We start from the raw sequence: 14,060 nt of genomic DNA, 5'->3' as shown, positions 1-14,060 counted from the left end.
TCCAAATTAAAACTAATGGCTTTAACTTCCATTTTAACAAAGGCTGGGAGTTCTGTGTCATTGCTCTGAGCTGTGTTTATTAATTTGTTGGAACTTGGGATAAGTAGAGTTAAACTCATTTTTCAAATCATGGTTCTACATATGGTCTTTAATAAATTCTCCTTACTCTCATTTCCTCATGTGAGGCTACACCCAATGCAAACTGCTGGATCCTTCAAATCACCTTTACATACAAACCTGTACTTTGCAGGTAGAGGAAGATAAGAAAAATATGAGCAGGATGCAGACTCTGATGGATAATCTTCAGCTAAAAGTACAAAGTTACAAGCAGCAAATCGAGTCAGCGGTAAGTACCTGAGGCAGTTGCAGCCTCATGGATTTCCTAGCCATTTACATTTGATTAATGGAGATATGTGGCCCTGAGCTAAAGAGGCAGCTTGTCAGAGAGGACCAGCTCAGCTTAAAGTCTGCTCATTCTTTCTCTCTCTCTTTTTTTTAATGTGCATGCTAGAATTATCACCTGTAGTTAAAATCTGTGCAACTTTTCCCTTCAGGGAGCCAAAGCTCTCTCCCTTGACCTTTGCTTACACCCAAACATATGCATTGCGTGATATAAGCCAAATAGGAGCATGGTGTCATGTAGAGATAGAAAATTTTGGTTGGGTAATCATCCTGTGGGGCTTCTCATGTGGCTCAGTGATAAAGAATCCAGGAGACATCAGTGCAGGAGATGTGGGTTCTAACTCTGAGTGGGGAAGATCCCCTGGAGCAAGAAATGGCAATCCACTGTAGTGTTCTTGCCTGGGAAATCCCGTGGACAGAGGAGCCTTATAACAGTAAAGACAGACACCCTCTACCCTGAATAGGATGTTAAATTGATTACAAAACAAATTATGGTTAATCTATCACATACCAAATCTGTGAAAGCTGGACTATATCCTGTTGGTGGTAAGTGCCAACTATGTTCTCAATTTCCAGGGGAAAAAATGTTATAAAATGGGTCTGGTGCCTGCTAGGAAGTCTGAATCCATATACATCATACAAAAATATGATATTTCATTCAGTACTCAGAAGTTTAGATTCCTTTCTCACATTTTTCAATTTTCTCACATCAGGGCAGGAAAAAATATGATCTTATAGGCTCAGGGATTTCTTTGTTTCATTTTTTATTTTTATAGGAAGCAGAAGCAAGTCAATACCGTTCCAAGTATAAGAAGCAGCAACATGAGTTGAATGAAGCTAAGGAAAGAGCAGAGATAGCCGAATCTCAAGTTAATAAACTCAAGATGAAAGCAAAAGAGTTTGGGAAAAAGGTGCGTCAGGTATTCAGTTCTGCTGTAACTTTTAAAGCATTGGGTATTTCAGGCTCATGTCATCACATGGAAAATTGTTTCTTCAGAGGCTTTTAAAAACAACATTGAAAAAGAGTTTCCAATAAAATCTTCTCATGTTTATTAATTCTACCTGTCTGGGTAGGACGAGACAGTAAGCATTTGAGTGGGGTGTGCACTATATTACACTTCTCAAATGCTTAATTCTAGGTTAATGTGCAGGCTCTGAGCTCTGGGCCTAGATTCACGTGGGTAGGACAGCCAGGCGTCCAAGGAGAAAAGATGATTAAAGAAGCACAGATGGATCTGATTGAAATTCTAAGCAAACTCTTCCGTGGTGGGCAAGTATCACATCGATATGGAGATCCCAGGGGGACAGGTTTAAAGTGGAGGCCATGAAGAACAAATGCAAGAGTCTTGCTTTCTGGTTTTCTTCCCTAAAACAGAGAAAGGAACTGTCTACCATCTGTGTCCACGAAAATTCTGTTCCAATAGTAGGGGCCACTGCCCTAATTTTCCTGGGAAAGTGACAGAGAACATGGAGCTGTAGGCTTGGCAGGGCCAGTATCTTAATCTGTTCAGAGATGTCACCCCAGAGATGGCGTGGCTTACAAACTGCAAACACTTCTCACAGGCCTGAAGGCTGTGAAGTCCAGGGTCATGGAGCTGGCAGATTTGGAATCAGGTGAGGGCTACTTCCTTATAGACAACCCTCTTCCCATTGTAACCTCACATGGTAGAAAGAAGGGAAGAAGCTCTCTGGAGTCTGTCTTTCTTAAGGACATTACTCCCAGGCATGAGGACTCAATCTCATGACCTAATCCCTTCACAAAGGCCCCAGCTCCTAATACCATCACTGTTGGGGTTAGGAATTCAACATGTGAATTTTGTGGGGGGACAAAAACATTCATACTATGGCAGTGAGCTCAGCTTCCTCACTGAGACTGTTACTAGAAACAGTTGTTAAATGAGATCTGGCTTTAGGAGAAGCATTAAAAGAGGTTGTATACACTCCATAGAATGCCTACAGAGCACTTAGCACAGGCACCACCATTTCAGTTTTTAAAATGAATTACTAGTAAACTTGCAAAAAAAAGAGAGAGGGTAACAAATAGTAAATACTACCCTATGGGAGATCAAAGGATCTCTTTTGAAGAAGAGACTAAAATTTGGTCGTATTTAATATATTTGGATCCAAATATGAAAAATATGAGACTTTTGCAGGCTCTAGAAATTTCTTATTGATGAGCAAATAGTCTCAGGGAGAAGGCCTATATTGAGAGGTCCAGCTAAGTAGTTTGAACTCTGGCCTCAATCTGCAAAGTGTTACAGCCTGGGATCAGGGTCTTCTGTGTGGAAGCTGCCCAGCAACCCCCTGTGATGGATTTGTTTAGGGAAATGCTTCGCACATGCTACAATTGCACTCAGCTGCATGAGGTCGGAGGGCCTCGGAAACAGATGTAATGCTTTCGACTTTGTCACAGTTATTTCCAACAAAGAATAAAATGAGTGAAGCAGAAATTGCTTCTGAGAGGCCAGAGATGATAGGAAAATCGTCCTTGGCAATGCAGTGACTAATTGTTTTCCATTCACAGAAGGAGAGCCTGAACATCTCTCCACTGTCATAAACCAAAGGAAACGGTTTTCTGATAGAATTGTGCATCAGGTCTGGGGAGCGAATTGGTGATGCATGTCATCTCTCCCTTCTGGGGTCTTCTCCAGAGGGTGCTGCCTTTACTGGCAATGCAAGGCGGGCAGAAAATTGAGTGACTAAGCACGCCCTTGCGGTGAATTACTGGGGTCTGCTTTCTCTCATGCAGATAATTGCCTCAATTCCCTGCCTCCCTTCGAAGCTAATGAAGAGCTGGCTAAGGCCTGCTTATGACTGGAAAGCACTGGGCTTCGTTCTGGGTGTATGTCCCACTGATGAAAGTCACAGGAATCTCATAGAACATGCTGATATTCTATTTTTCAGGTCCATGAAGAATGAGCCGTCCTCATTTATAAAGGATAGAGGCTGGAAAAGTACAAGGAGGTACTATTTTCTGACCAGAAACTTAAGTTGCATTTGAAGTATACACCTTTAGATTGATGCACAGCTGCTTTACAATGTTATATTAGTTTCAAGTATAATAACATAGTGCTTCAATATTTGTAGGTTATACTCCAGTTAAAATGACTATAAAATACTGCTTATATCCTCTCTGGTGCACATTGCATTCTTGTGTCTTATTTATTTTGTACCTGGTGCTTTGTACCTTTTAATCCTCTTTCCCTCCCTGGTACTCCTCTCCCTACTGGTAACCACTAGTTTGTTCTTCTATTTAAAAGTCTCTGTTTTGATATATCCACTCATTTGGGAAACATTTTTAAAAATATGCTGCATCAAAAGTAGTTTAAACAAGGTGATCAGGAAACGTAATAATAAAAGGAAATATTGTTGCTTTCAAGGGTAGTGGGGAATTTTTTGATCCTCAGATGTAAGTAAACATTTCACATGAAAGATTAAATAGATGCAAGAATCTTTTAAATTTTGATATTTAAAAAAATACTTTGTTCATATTGCATCTTAATGAGTAATATTCATAGAAGACATGAGCTATGTTATGGTCCCTGGGGAGTTCTGCTTGACTCATCTCTACATCCATGAGTCTATTTTTAGCCACTGACGGTGGGAGACAACAGGCTAGTCTTAGTGCTCTACAGTGATTCACCTATAGTCCTAGGTAGGTAGGAGGGTTTCCTGACACAAGGCATGTATGCTACATGCTGGGGCAACACTGAAGCACCCTCCCACACGAGATGCTCAGTTTAGCGATAACTGGTATGCTGTCTGTATTGTACCAATGTGGCTAAGCTGGAGGTACGTTTCCTAGAATTCCCTTCTCTCTGTGGTTCTGGATTACAGTTGGTCACAAAAGAAAAATGCACCCGATTTGAGAGGCAGAAGTGAGGGAGAAGATATTGTTTTTATGCTCATACAGTCAATGTATGGTCCCAGTACAGTGATAGCTGGCAGATATTCCTCAAGGCTGAAAGGGTGAGCTAGCTGGGATGGGCCGCAGCTCCTGTCAGAGTCCTCACCAGGCAGGCCTGTGGCTCCGTGGCAGTAGGCGCTGGCCTGTCTTACAGGTCACTCCCAGCATAGACTCTAGAGGCTCCAAGAGACAGCATGGGATCCAGTTTGTTCTTATAAATTCCAGCTCATCCTCACTCCATGTCCAGCTCTCCTTCCTGACACTGGCACGTCTGCCCAACAGCGACCTCAGGGACAGCACCAGATGTGGAGGGGGCAGGCTGGCGCAGACTTCTTCACCGCTGCCCACGGTGGTACAGTGTTGAACGTCTATGACAAATCCTTGTTCTGTCATTCTCAGCAGTCTGCCTCTCCGATCCAACCTGACTCAGTGTTGAAAGACACAGGGTCCTTCGTATCTGCCATCCTCAATGTGCTGGCTTTGGTCTTTAAATTTGTCACCCTCATCACAGTAAGATTCAGTTCGAGCATATTCTCCTCACCAAGTGCCCTATGTCCTTTTCTACAGATTTTCTTTATGCGTCCTTAGTACTCTACAATTTGTGATGGACACTGGTCACAACACTGCAGCACATACCTGAGGTCAACAAAACTCTGTGCAAAACAGACTGTGAATGAGTCTGCTGATACAGAAAACTGGACCAAGTGGCATTAACACACAACTGGGGTTGGTGTTCTCCCATGAACTATAGGCTTAAAAATGTGATTGTCATAAAAGTCCTAGTTAGGCTTCCTTTTTAACACATTGATAATAACATTAAGGAGAACAGATCATCCAGTCAACTGAGTTATCCATTCTCTCCTTGCATAAAAATGTATATGATAATTTAGATTTATTAGAAATTTGATTAACAAAATGACAACTGAGCCAAAGAGTAAATTATCTTAATAACCGGGGTCACTCAGCTATGAAACCCTGGTGTTGGATAGTACAACCCAACCCCAGGGATGTCAGTTCTTGAGTTGATAGGGCCTTTTGCACCTTGGGTTGTCTTAGAGACACTGACATTCTTACTCTTTGGGGTCCCTAAGATCCACCATACTAAATCTAGTAGATTAGGCTGATATTAACCATTCATATAAAACTAGAATACAATACTTTAGCACGTCAATTGCTTTGTTTTCTTGGCCCTGGTTTTTCACCTTTTCACTCAGATGATTTTTGCTTCTACCACTCACCCATCATTAGTTGATCAGATTTTGAATCATCTCTTAGTGATTTGTTTCTTCTGAGAAACTTGGTTGCAGCAGGAATGTAAATAAATGAGAGAGTTCTTTTATCCAAGCTGAATTGGAATCCTTGGTATCCAGGCATTTATAATCTTGATGCAGGTGGGGGGCCTGAGAATGAGTCTTAGTTTTTGAAGAGAGAATGTGACTATTCTTTTTACAGTATCACAGGTTTTTGAAATGGTAGAATTGTCAGGTCATGACAAACCATTGCTGGAATCACAGTGAAGAAAGGGGAGGTGAGGTCATAGGATATTACAGATGTTTGTGCTGTGTTGTCAACTTCTGTCTTCAGTTCCTGTATTGGGTAGATAATCTGAAAGAGCCTAGAATCAAGAAACATGGACTCAAAATAGTTGTTGTTTATGTCAGAATAGCCATTTTAATATTAACGGTGGTAGTGTTTTGTTTTGGTTTTTTGGAGGGGGGGAACTGTAAGCTTCTGTTTGCATCTGTAATCAGAGATCCATGAGACAGTTATAAGTAGTTATGAAGTTAGATCTTATCAATTTTAATTTCCCTGCTAGATGTTCCTGAGATTTTAACAAATAGAAAAACAAGTTTATCCCACTCTTTGCTGTTATGTATCCTGATTAATGGAAGTCATAAATAATAAAAGGTGTGCAGCAAAAAAGTATACAAGCAAGCTATAAATTCATAAGTGAATTATCAGTTCTGAAAGGAACCTAGTTGGCTGGAAAAGTGTAGAAGGTCAGTAGTCTGAGTCTGGGCAGAAACTGTAGTTTGCTTTTCTCTACTTTATCTGTATTTCCTTCCACTTCTATACAACCCCATGTTTCCAGCGAAGAGTAAGTACATTGGTGCATAGTGCCATTTGAGATCTTTACAAGTAACAGTTGGAAATGAGATGAGCAAGCACTTATTTAAGCGACTAGGACCGGTTTAATTACAGGCAGTGGAAGAGCCTAAGTGTATTTTTTCCTGTTCTATTATCCTGCAACCCCTCCTGCCTTTTATCTGTGTAAAAGTCCTGCAAGATAATGTGTGAATCAGTCAAAAGTTCAATTAGCTTTTTACCATAGCATTCTTATAAATAGTTTGATAAAGGAAATGCCTTACCACATGTTCTTCTGTAGTACCAGCACTGCTAGAGTCCTGATTAGTAAGGTGCATGCCTTTCTACAGGAAAAAAAACAAAACTTAAAAAGACATCTTTTTGCCAACACCCCAATTCTCCCTTATTCCCACCTCAGTAACAACAGTTGTTCAGTTGTGTCCACCTCTTTGTGACCCCATGGGCTGTAGCCTGCCAGGCTCCTCTGTCCATGGAATTCTCCAGGTAAGAATACTGGAGTGGGTTGCCATTCCCTTCTCCAGGGGATCTTCCCAACCCAGGGATCAAACCCAGGTCTCCTTCATTGCAGGCAGATTCTTTACCATGTGAGTCACCAGGGATGCCCCACCTGAGTATGATTATGTTATTAGAATCACATTAGTCACTCCCCTCTTTGTATCTTTTTCCAACAAACAGCATTTAAAATGTCCTTAATGTAGAAATACTTCATCAAAAACACACAGCAGTAAATTCAGGTGCTCCAAAGCAGGGATAAAGGCAGTTCAAGCAAGCCAGAAGCTCCTGGCTCTCTAAGATGGTTGGCCTGATGCCTACTAACTATAAACAATGGGAAAGAGCCAAGGTGGTGATGGACAGCAAAAGGGGGCATAAAAAAATTCAGACCACAAACTATGGAACACTCTGTTTTATTTTTTTAAGTGGCCCACGCCCTGATGTGTTTTTTGCTGACATCTGACTGCTCCTCCAGAATCAGAATCCGTCCTGCTCTCTGCCTTGGGATGCTGACCTGGATGGGTTCTACCTGCAGGGCTTCTCTTCCCTCTGCTTTCATCTGGGGTGGAGATCAGAGGGCAGGAGGGGCAAAATCAGGTGTTTCTTCTCCTAGCTCCTTCCGTGTCAGGTCACCTTACTCTGGCTGTGTGCTCTATGTGAAGCCACCTTCCTTACAACACAGCTGGTCCTGTGACTCTCTCCTTTCAGGTTTTGGGCACTATTCCTCCTCCTTGTCCCTTTAGATTGAGGGCTTCCAGCAAAGCTCTGAGGGGTGCAGTCTCTTCTGTGCTCCCCTTTCTCCAGTTTTGAGTGTGCCAGGTGCTTTGTGTTGGAACTTCACTTGCGCACACTTCCACTATAGAAACTAAACCGTCATTCTTGAGTAGTGCCCCCTCTCCTAGAACTTGAACCCAATCTCCAGTACCATGATATTAGGTTTTGCATGGTGAAGACAAACTAGACTACCTGAAACCTCCCATTTTTTCCCTACTTCTGGCAGCTAAGGGACGGGAACATCAAGGGCAATGGCCTGCTTATTCACATAGACAATCACAGGGCTGCAACAGATGAAATCCTTGCTCACTATCACCCTTAAAGCACTACCTTCAATAATGGTGTCCACAATGACCAAATAACCCTGACTTCAGCAGGGGCAATAGGAAAATATCAATCGGAAGAAGGGACACTGAATCTGTCTCAACCTCCCAGGACACTCAGAGCTTTCTTAGAGAGATGATGAAATCAGTGAGAGCTTCATGGGGCCAAGATCTACCTCTGCCACTAGTTACCTGGGTCATCTCAGGTGCTGCCTGTAAGTCTGTTTCAGATGCCTATTTAGCATTTGCGTTATCTTTTTTGATTCTAATTTTCTGACCTGTAAAATGTGGAAATAAGTAAATCTTAAGTTTTTCACCAATCTAAATTTGTTGATAAAAGCAAAGTCTTTTAAGAAGTCCTATGACCGTGGAATCTTAGTATCATGTTGAATTACTACAAGTAATTAAATTACTGTAAGTTTTCTAGCAGAAAATTTAGAAAAAGTTTTTAAAAACTTCCCATGATTAAAATAAAATGGCTCATCAAGGACAATGTTGTTTTGAGCAGTAGCAACTATTAACAAGGGCTTGCCTGATGGCTCAGCTGGTAAAGAATCCGCCGGCAATGTGGGAGATCTGGGTTCAGTCCCTGGGTTGGGAAGACCTCCTGCAGACAGGAACGGCTACCCACTCCAGTATTCTGGCCTGGAGAATTCCATGGACTCACTTGCCATCTTGGATATGCCTCCACCTGAATTCCTGGGCATGAGACCAAAGCCCCCATGAGACAGTACCTCTGTGGAAACCGATGCATCTTCTTGATCTAACAGCTCGAGGGGCCACCGACAGCAACAAAACTGCCGATACAACGGCCACCAAAACTGGAACAATTATCCCAGCAGGCACTCTTGGGCTTGCTTCTAAATAAGACAAATAGAAAGTCTATAGCTGCAAGAAAAGTTACCAGACAACAAAAGAAAATGTATAGCTGGGTGAGTATGTTTATTCAAAGTAGCTATTTCTGCATTCTGCATGGGAAGCAGATATCATATTAGTGAAAAGACTTTTCCTAATGAAAAGACCCATTAAAGACACAAACAACAGCCCTGTCTGGATCAGTGTTTTTCATGAGCATAAATAATACTTCCCAGTTCTCAGGTGGCGCTAGTAGTAAAGAATTCTTCTGCCAATGCAGGAGACATAAGAGATGAATGTTTAATCCTTGGGTCAAGAAGATCCCCTGGAGGAGGGCATGACAATCTACTCCAGTATTTTTGCCTGGAGAATCTCACTGACAGAGGAACCTGGCAGGCTACAGTCCATAGTGTCAAAAAGAGTTGGACATGACTGAAGCAACTTAGGACATCACCCCATCTAATATATCTATTGGGGGAATCTGCCAAAGCTGATATTAAACAATTTGGGCCATAGTGGGGATGGGAGTCAAGAGAGGAAAAAGTCTGAAAACTTGAGAGGCAATGAGTTTTTTATGCATTTTAAGTCTTTGTTTTATATTGTAATAAGGGAATTAACATATTTTTGTGTGTGTGACCCCCATGGACTGTAGCCCGCTAGGCTCCTCTGTCCAAGGGATTCTCCAAGAATACTAGAAGGGTTGCCATGCCCTTTTACAAAGGAGTAATTATGACTACAAACTAACTGCAGCCTAGTGTTTTCCTTGGGGGATGAAGGTAGGGCACAGTGTACCCTTGGCTTGGAAAAGGCAGGATCCTAGAGGAATAGAGATAAGAGGTACAGAGATGATGAGAAAAGCTGAATAGGAGCCATGATCTTGAGTAAAAAGTGACAGGTGACCACCAAGATAACCAATGGTGCTTGGAGTTCCTCAGGAATAACTGGAGGAACCTGAACTCTTTTCAGCCTCTTGATTGGAACTAGAATTGTTATAATTTGTATTATAGGAGGTAACATTCAAAATTAGAATGCCAAGTACATTTATAAAACATATGTTCCACTGACTCATTTTAATAAATATAGAGAGGTGCCATGGTCTCCCATGATGTCAACTGCTGAAGGATAAGGTGATCAGCCCCCCTAGACAGTCAACTTCATGAGTACACATTCCTTGATTCTATGGATGCTGAAGTAGAAATATTTTAAACAATGAGTTGTGGCAATTAGCTTACTCTTTGGAAGGAAAGTTATGACCAACCTAGATAGTATATTGAAAAGCAGAGATATTACTTGGCCAATGAAGGTCCGTCTAGTCGACTATGGTTTTTCCAGTGGTCATGTATGGATGTGAGAGTTGGACTGTGAAGAAAGCTGAGTGCCGAAGAATTGATGCTTTTGAACTGTGGTGTTGGAGAAGACTCTTGAGAGTCCCTTGGACTGCAAGGAGATCCAACCAGTCCATTCTGAAGGAGATCAGTCCTGGGTGTTCATTGGAAGGACTGATGTTGAAGCTGAAACTCCAATACTTTGGCCACCTCATGGGAAGAGCTGACTCATTGGAAAAGACCCTGATGCTGGGAGGGATTGTGGGCAGGAGGAGAAGGGGACGACAGAGGATGAGATGGCTGGATGGCATCACCAACTCAATGGACATGAGTTTGAGTGAACTCCAAGAGTTGGTGATGGACAGGGAGGCCTGGCGTGCTGCAATTCATGGGGTCGCAAAGAGTCAGACACGACTGAGCGACTGAACTGAACTGAGAGGTAAAAAATGAGCCAAATTAGGCACAACCTTAATGTTTCAAATGTCCTCTGATGACTGTTTTCACCAGGTTTACAGACCATGCTTCAATAGCCTGCAGCAGAAGCTTCAGTTCTAACTTCCCACCATGCCTGCACAGCTTTCTCTCCCCAGACCCAGACCCTAAGGCACATATCAGCACAATGGTAAGCAGGAATTGAAGATGCTCAGCCCACAGAGTAACAAAACATAGAGGTTCTGTCTTCCATTTCTGAAGCTCTGAAACCCTAAAAGGGAAATCTTCTGGGAGTAATTTCCTTTTATTTTTCAGTGTAAGGCTTTCGTGTGGTTCAAGAAAGGAAACTATCTACCATTTTGACTGGGAGTATCCCTGTAAACAGTATTTTCAGAAATTCTATTCAAAGGTATTCTTGAAATGCCAACCTAATTTCCTATTTGATGTTCACAATCTCTACTGCTGTACCTGAAACCCATGTCCAACCCTACTTGTAACTTACCTACATGCAGTGTTTGGCTGGTGAGTAAGGTACTTTCATTTGATGAAATATCGCACAAATACTCCCCACTGTCTGAAAGATGAAGATCCTTCACAGTTAAAGAGAAGTCACGTGAGTTTATCAGCTCTTCTTTCCATGAAAGTCGAGGTTGGTTGATAAGTGTTTCTTGTGAGGAGTTCTTAAAGTAAGCCAGGAGCAAGGCACTCCCACTTTCCACTCTGTACCAAGTGACTGTGAAGTCTTGATTTGGTGGGAAAAAACTGTTTTCAGGTTTACACGAGAGTAAAACGTTTTCACTTTGCATTTTATGAAGGACATCTAACAACATAATAGAAAAGTAAAGATAAATGAAAAATTTTTCATATGAATTTTCTAAGTTATACTTAGAAATATCTTTGAAAACACTTTTTGGAAAGTAGTGAGATATTTGTGCTGTGGAGTTTCTTAAAAGCTTTATACCACTATTTTAAAGTCACCCACCAAGGTTAAGTTTAGGCTTCAAGGAGGCCCAAGCCTGGGCCAGCTAAGGAGATGACACACCTGGTTTTCAACTCCTAAAACCTGAGCATGATCACTCGAGTGCTGCTACCAGTTACCAGCGTTTTTAACTCAGCAGACTTCTGTTGACCTCTTGAATGCTGGTGTTCCCCAGCCTGCCTTCTTGTCACCATGTACTACCTAGTAGTCTCTGCTACTTCCATGGTCTCAACCACTTCTTAATCTCTCTTTCTGAACAAAGTCTTTTTCCTAGCACATGAGTATTCTAACCATGTGCAAGAATTCCCCACCAGACCGATCTTTTAGAGCAGAAAGTCTGCTGGGTATTCTCGGCTTCCCCTCCAGAGTTAGCAGCCCATTGTCCTTCCTGTTCTGCCAGCTGACTTCTATGGACTGCCATGAATTATCCTCCCTGGTTTTAGACTCACCTACTCTGCAGTCCACCTGCGAGAGAGTGATGCCAAAGCAAGCTATCTAAATCACAACAGTCCACCTGTGAAAGAGTGATACCAGAGAAGCCATCTAAAATACAACTTCCAGTCTCTCCGATGCTTCATATCCTTCTTTGGCTCCGAACTACCTCCAGGCCAGCTCAAGCTCCTTAGCAAGATGAAGGCATTTGATCTGATTTTTGCCTTCCTCTCTAGGCTTAACTCTTGATACTTCAGTTTCACTCTCAACCAGTTATACGTCCACAAATTCAGGCAATATTTACCCCCATCTCTGCTTTTGCATATAGTATGTTTTTTTATCTAGAATGCCTATGTTCTCCTGAAATTTCCTACTACTCCTTTAAAGTTCAGCCTGTATGCAATTCCTTAAGCATATATTCTGTAACAACCTGATCCATACTGAACCATAGTGAACAGATTTAATCACTCTTTTTGTATGCTACTTTCCTGGTTTAGTTTTATTTTTACATGTTTGTACTAGATACTGTGGATCCATAAGTGAGAGTCCACAGCATCTAGTATACAGCTGGTTCTGAGGTTCACAGGCTGAGTGACAAAGTTTGGCACATAATGGATCCTCAACAAGACAAAACAGCACTAAACGTAAGGAACCAATGGAACTTCAGGATACTCAATTCTGAATAAACAAGAGAAATTATGATTTTCCAAATAAAATATTTACAATTTAATATTTTCAACCCTTTCCCACATTTCCATTGCTACTTGGCTGATGAAGAGTGAATATTAGTGGCCCATACTATTAACATCATATAAGGATAATGCATAATTTTCCCAAATAAGACATACATATGACCAGTAGGCACCTGAAAAGTTCAACATCACTAATCATCAGGGAAATGCAAATCAATGCAACTACAATGAGCTATCACCTCACACCTGTCAGAACCACTACTATCAAAAAAACAAACAAACAACAAGTGTTGGTTAGATGTGGACAAAAGGGAACCCTGTGCATAGTTTGGCCCCAGATACATAGCAGGGAGGGAAGACAGCTCCACCCATCAACAAAAAATTGGATTAAACATTTACTGAGCATGGCCCCACCCATGAGAACAAAACCCAGTTTCCCCCTCAGTCTCTCCCATCAGGAAGCTTCCATAAGCCTCTTCCTTCTCCATCAGAGGGCAGACAGACTGAAAACCGCAATCACAGAAAACTAACCAAACTAATCACATATACCACAGCCTTGTCTAACTCAGTGGAACTATGAGCCATGTCGTGTAGGGCCACCCAAGATGGATGGGTCATGGTGGAGAGGTCTGACAAAATGTGGTCCACTGGACAAGGAAATGGCAAACCACTTCAGTATTCTTGCCTTGAGAACCCCATGAACAGTATGAAAAGGCAAAAATATAGGACACTGAAAGATGAACTCTCCAGGTCGCTAGGTGCCCAATATGCTACTGGAGATCAGTGGAGAAATAACTCCAGAAAGAATGAAGGGATGGAGCCAAAGCAAAAACAACACCCAGTTATGGATGTGACTGGTGGTGGAAGCAAGGTCCGATGCTATAAAGAGCAATATTGCACAGGAACCTGGAATGTTAGGTCCATAAATCAAGGCAAGTTGGAAGTGGTCAAACAGGAGATGGCAAGAGTGAACATCGACATTTAGGAATCAGTGAACTAAAACGTGGGGTATCTCTTCACAGCTGCTCCAGCAAAGTGCAGCCGCTGCTCCTTACCTCAGACGTGGGGTAGCCGTGAAGAGATACCCTACATCCAAGGTAAGAGAAACCCAAGTAAGACGGTAGGAGCTGAGAAAGGGCATCAGAGGGCAGACAGACTGAAATCACAATCACAGACAACAGGCCAATCTGATCACACAGACCACAGCTTTGTCTAACTCAATGAAACTAAGCCACGCCATATGGGGCCACCCAAGATGGACGGGTCATGGTGGAGAGGTCTGACAGAATGTGGTCCACTGGAGAAGGGAATGGCAAACCAATTCAGTATTCTTGCCTTGAG

The 14,060-nt window shown here is 42.1% G+C and overlaps 2 protein-coding genes across 11 annotated transcripts in view; one reads left to right on the top strand and one right to left on the bottom strand.

Annotated features, from left to right (window-relative positions):
• Nucleotides 1-1,660, top strand: part of MYH15 (myosin, heavy chain 15) — a 159,302-nt gene extending 157,642 nt beyond the window's left edge. The window contains exons 39-40 of the mRNA XM_010838558.1: nucleotides 251-346; nucleotides 1,179-1,660. Coding sequence (XP_010836860.1) covers nucleotides 251-346; nucleotides 1,179-1,409 — 327 coding nt within the window. The 3' untranslated portion in view covers nucleotides 1,410-1,660. The remainder of the gene's footprint in view (nucleotides 1-250; nucleotides 347-1,178) is intronic.
• HHLA2 (HERV-H LTR-associating 2) overlaps nucleotides 1,660-14,060 on the bottom strand; it is a 126,303-nt gene continuing 113,902 nt past the window's right edge. For 7 of the 10 annotated variants that reach the window (XM_010838563.1, XM_010838564.1, XM_010838568.1 and 4 more), the window contains 4 exons: nucleotides 11,119-11,436; nucleotides 8,739-8,864; nucleotides 6,679-6,738; nucleotides 1,660-5,924 (listed from right to left, as the gene is read on the bottom strand). In XM_010838563.1, the coding sequence (XP_010836865.1) occupies nucleotides 6,719-6,738; nucleotides 8,739-8,864; nucleotides 11,119-11,436 (464 nt within the window). In that variant the 3' untranslated portion in view covers nucleotides 1,660-5,924; nucleotides 6,679-6,718. Of the gene's footprint in view, nucleotides 5,925-5,965; nucleotides 6,051-6,678; nucleotides 6,739-8,738; nucleotides 8,865-11,118; nucleotides 11,437-14,060 lie in introns of those variants that run through there. The other 3 variants (XM_010838561.1, XM_010838569.1, XM_010838567.1) reach the window with 3 other exon arrangements.

This window comes from Bison bison, unplaced genomic scaffold, assembly GCF_000754665.1.
Source record: "Bison bison bison isolate TAMUID 2011002044 unplaced genomic scaffold, Bison_UMD1.0 scf7180017864098, whole genome shotgun sequence".
Lineage (NCBI taxonomy): Eukaryota > Metazoa > Chordata > Mammalia > Artiodactyla > Bovidae > Bison > Bison bison.
Note: the sequence above shows the minus strand (reverse complement) of the source record. Positions and strands in the feature narration are given on the sequence as shown.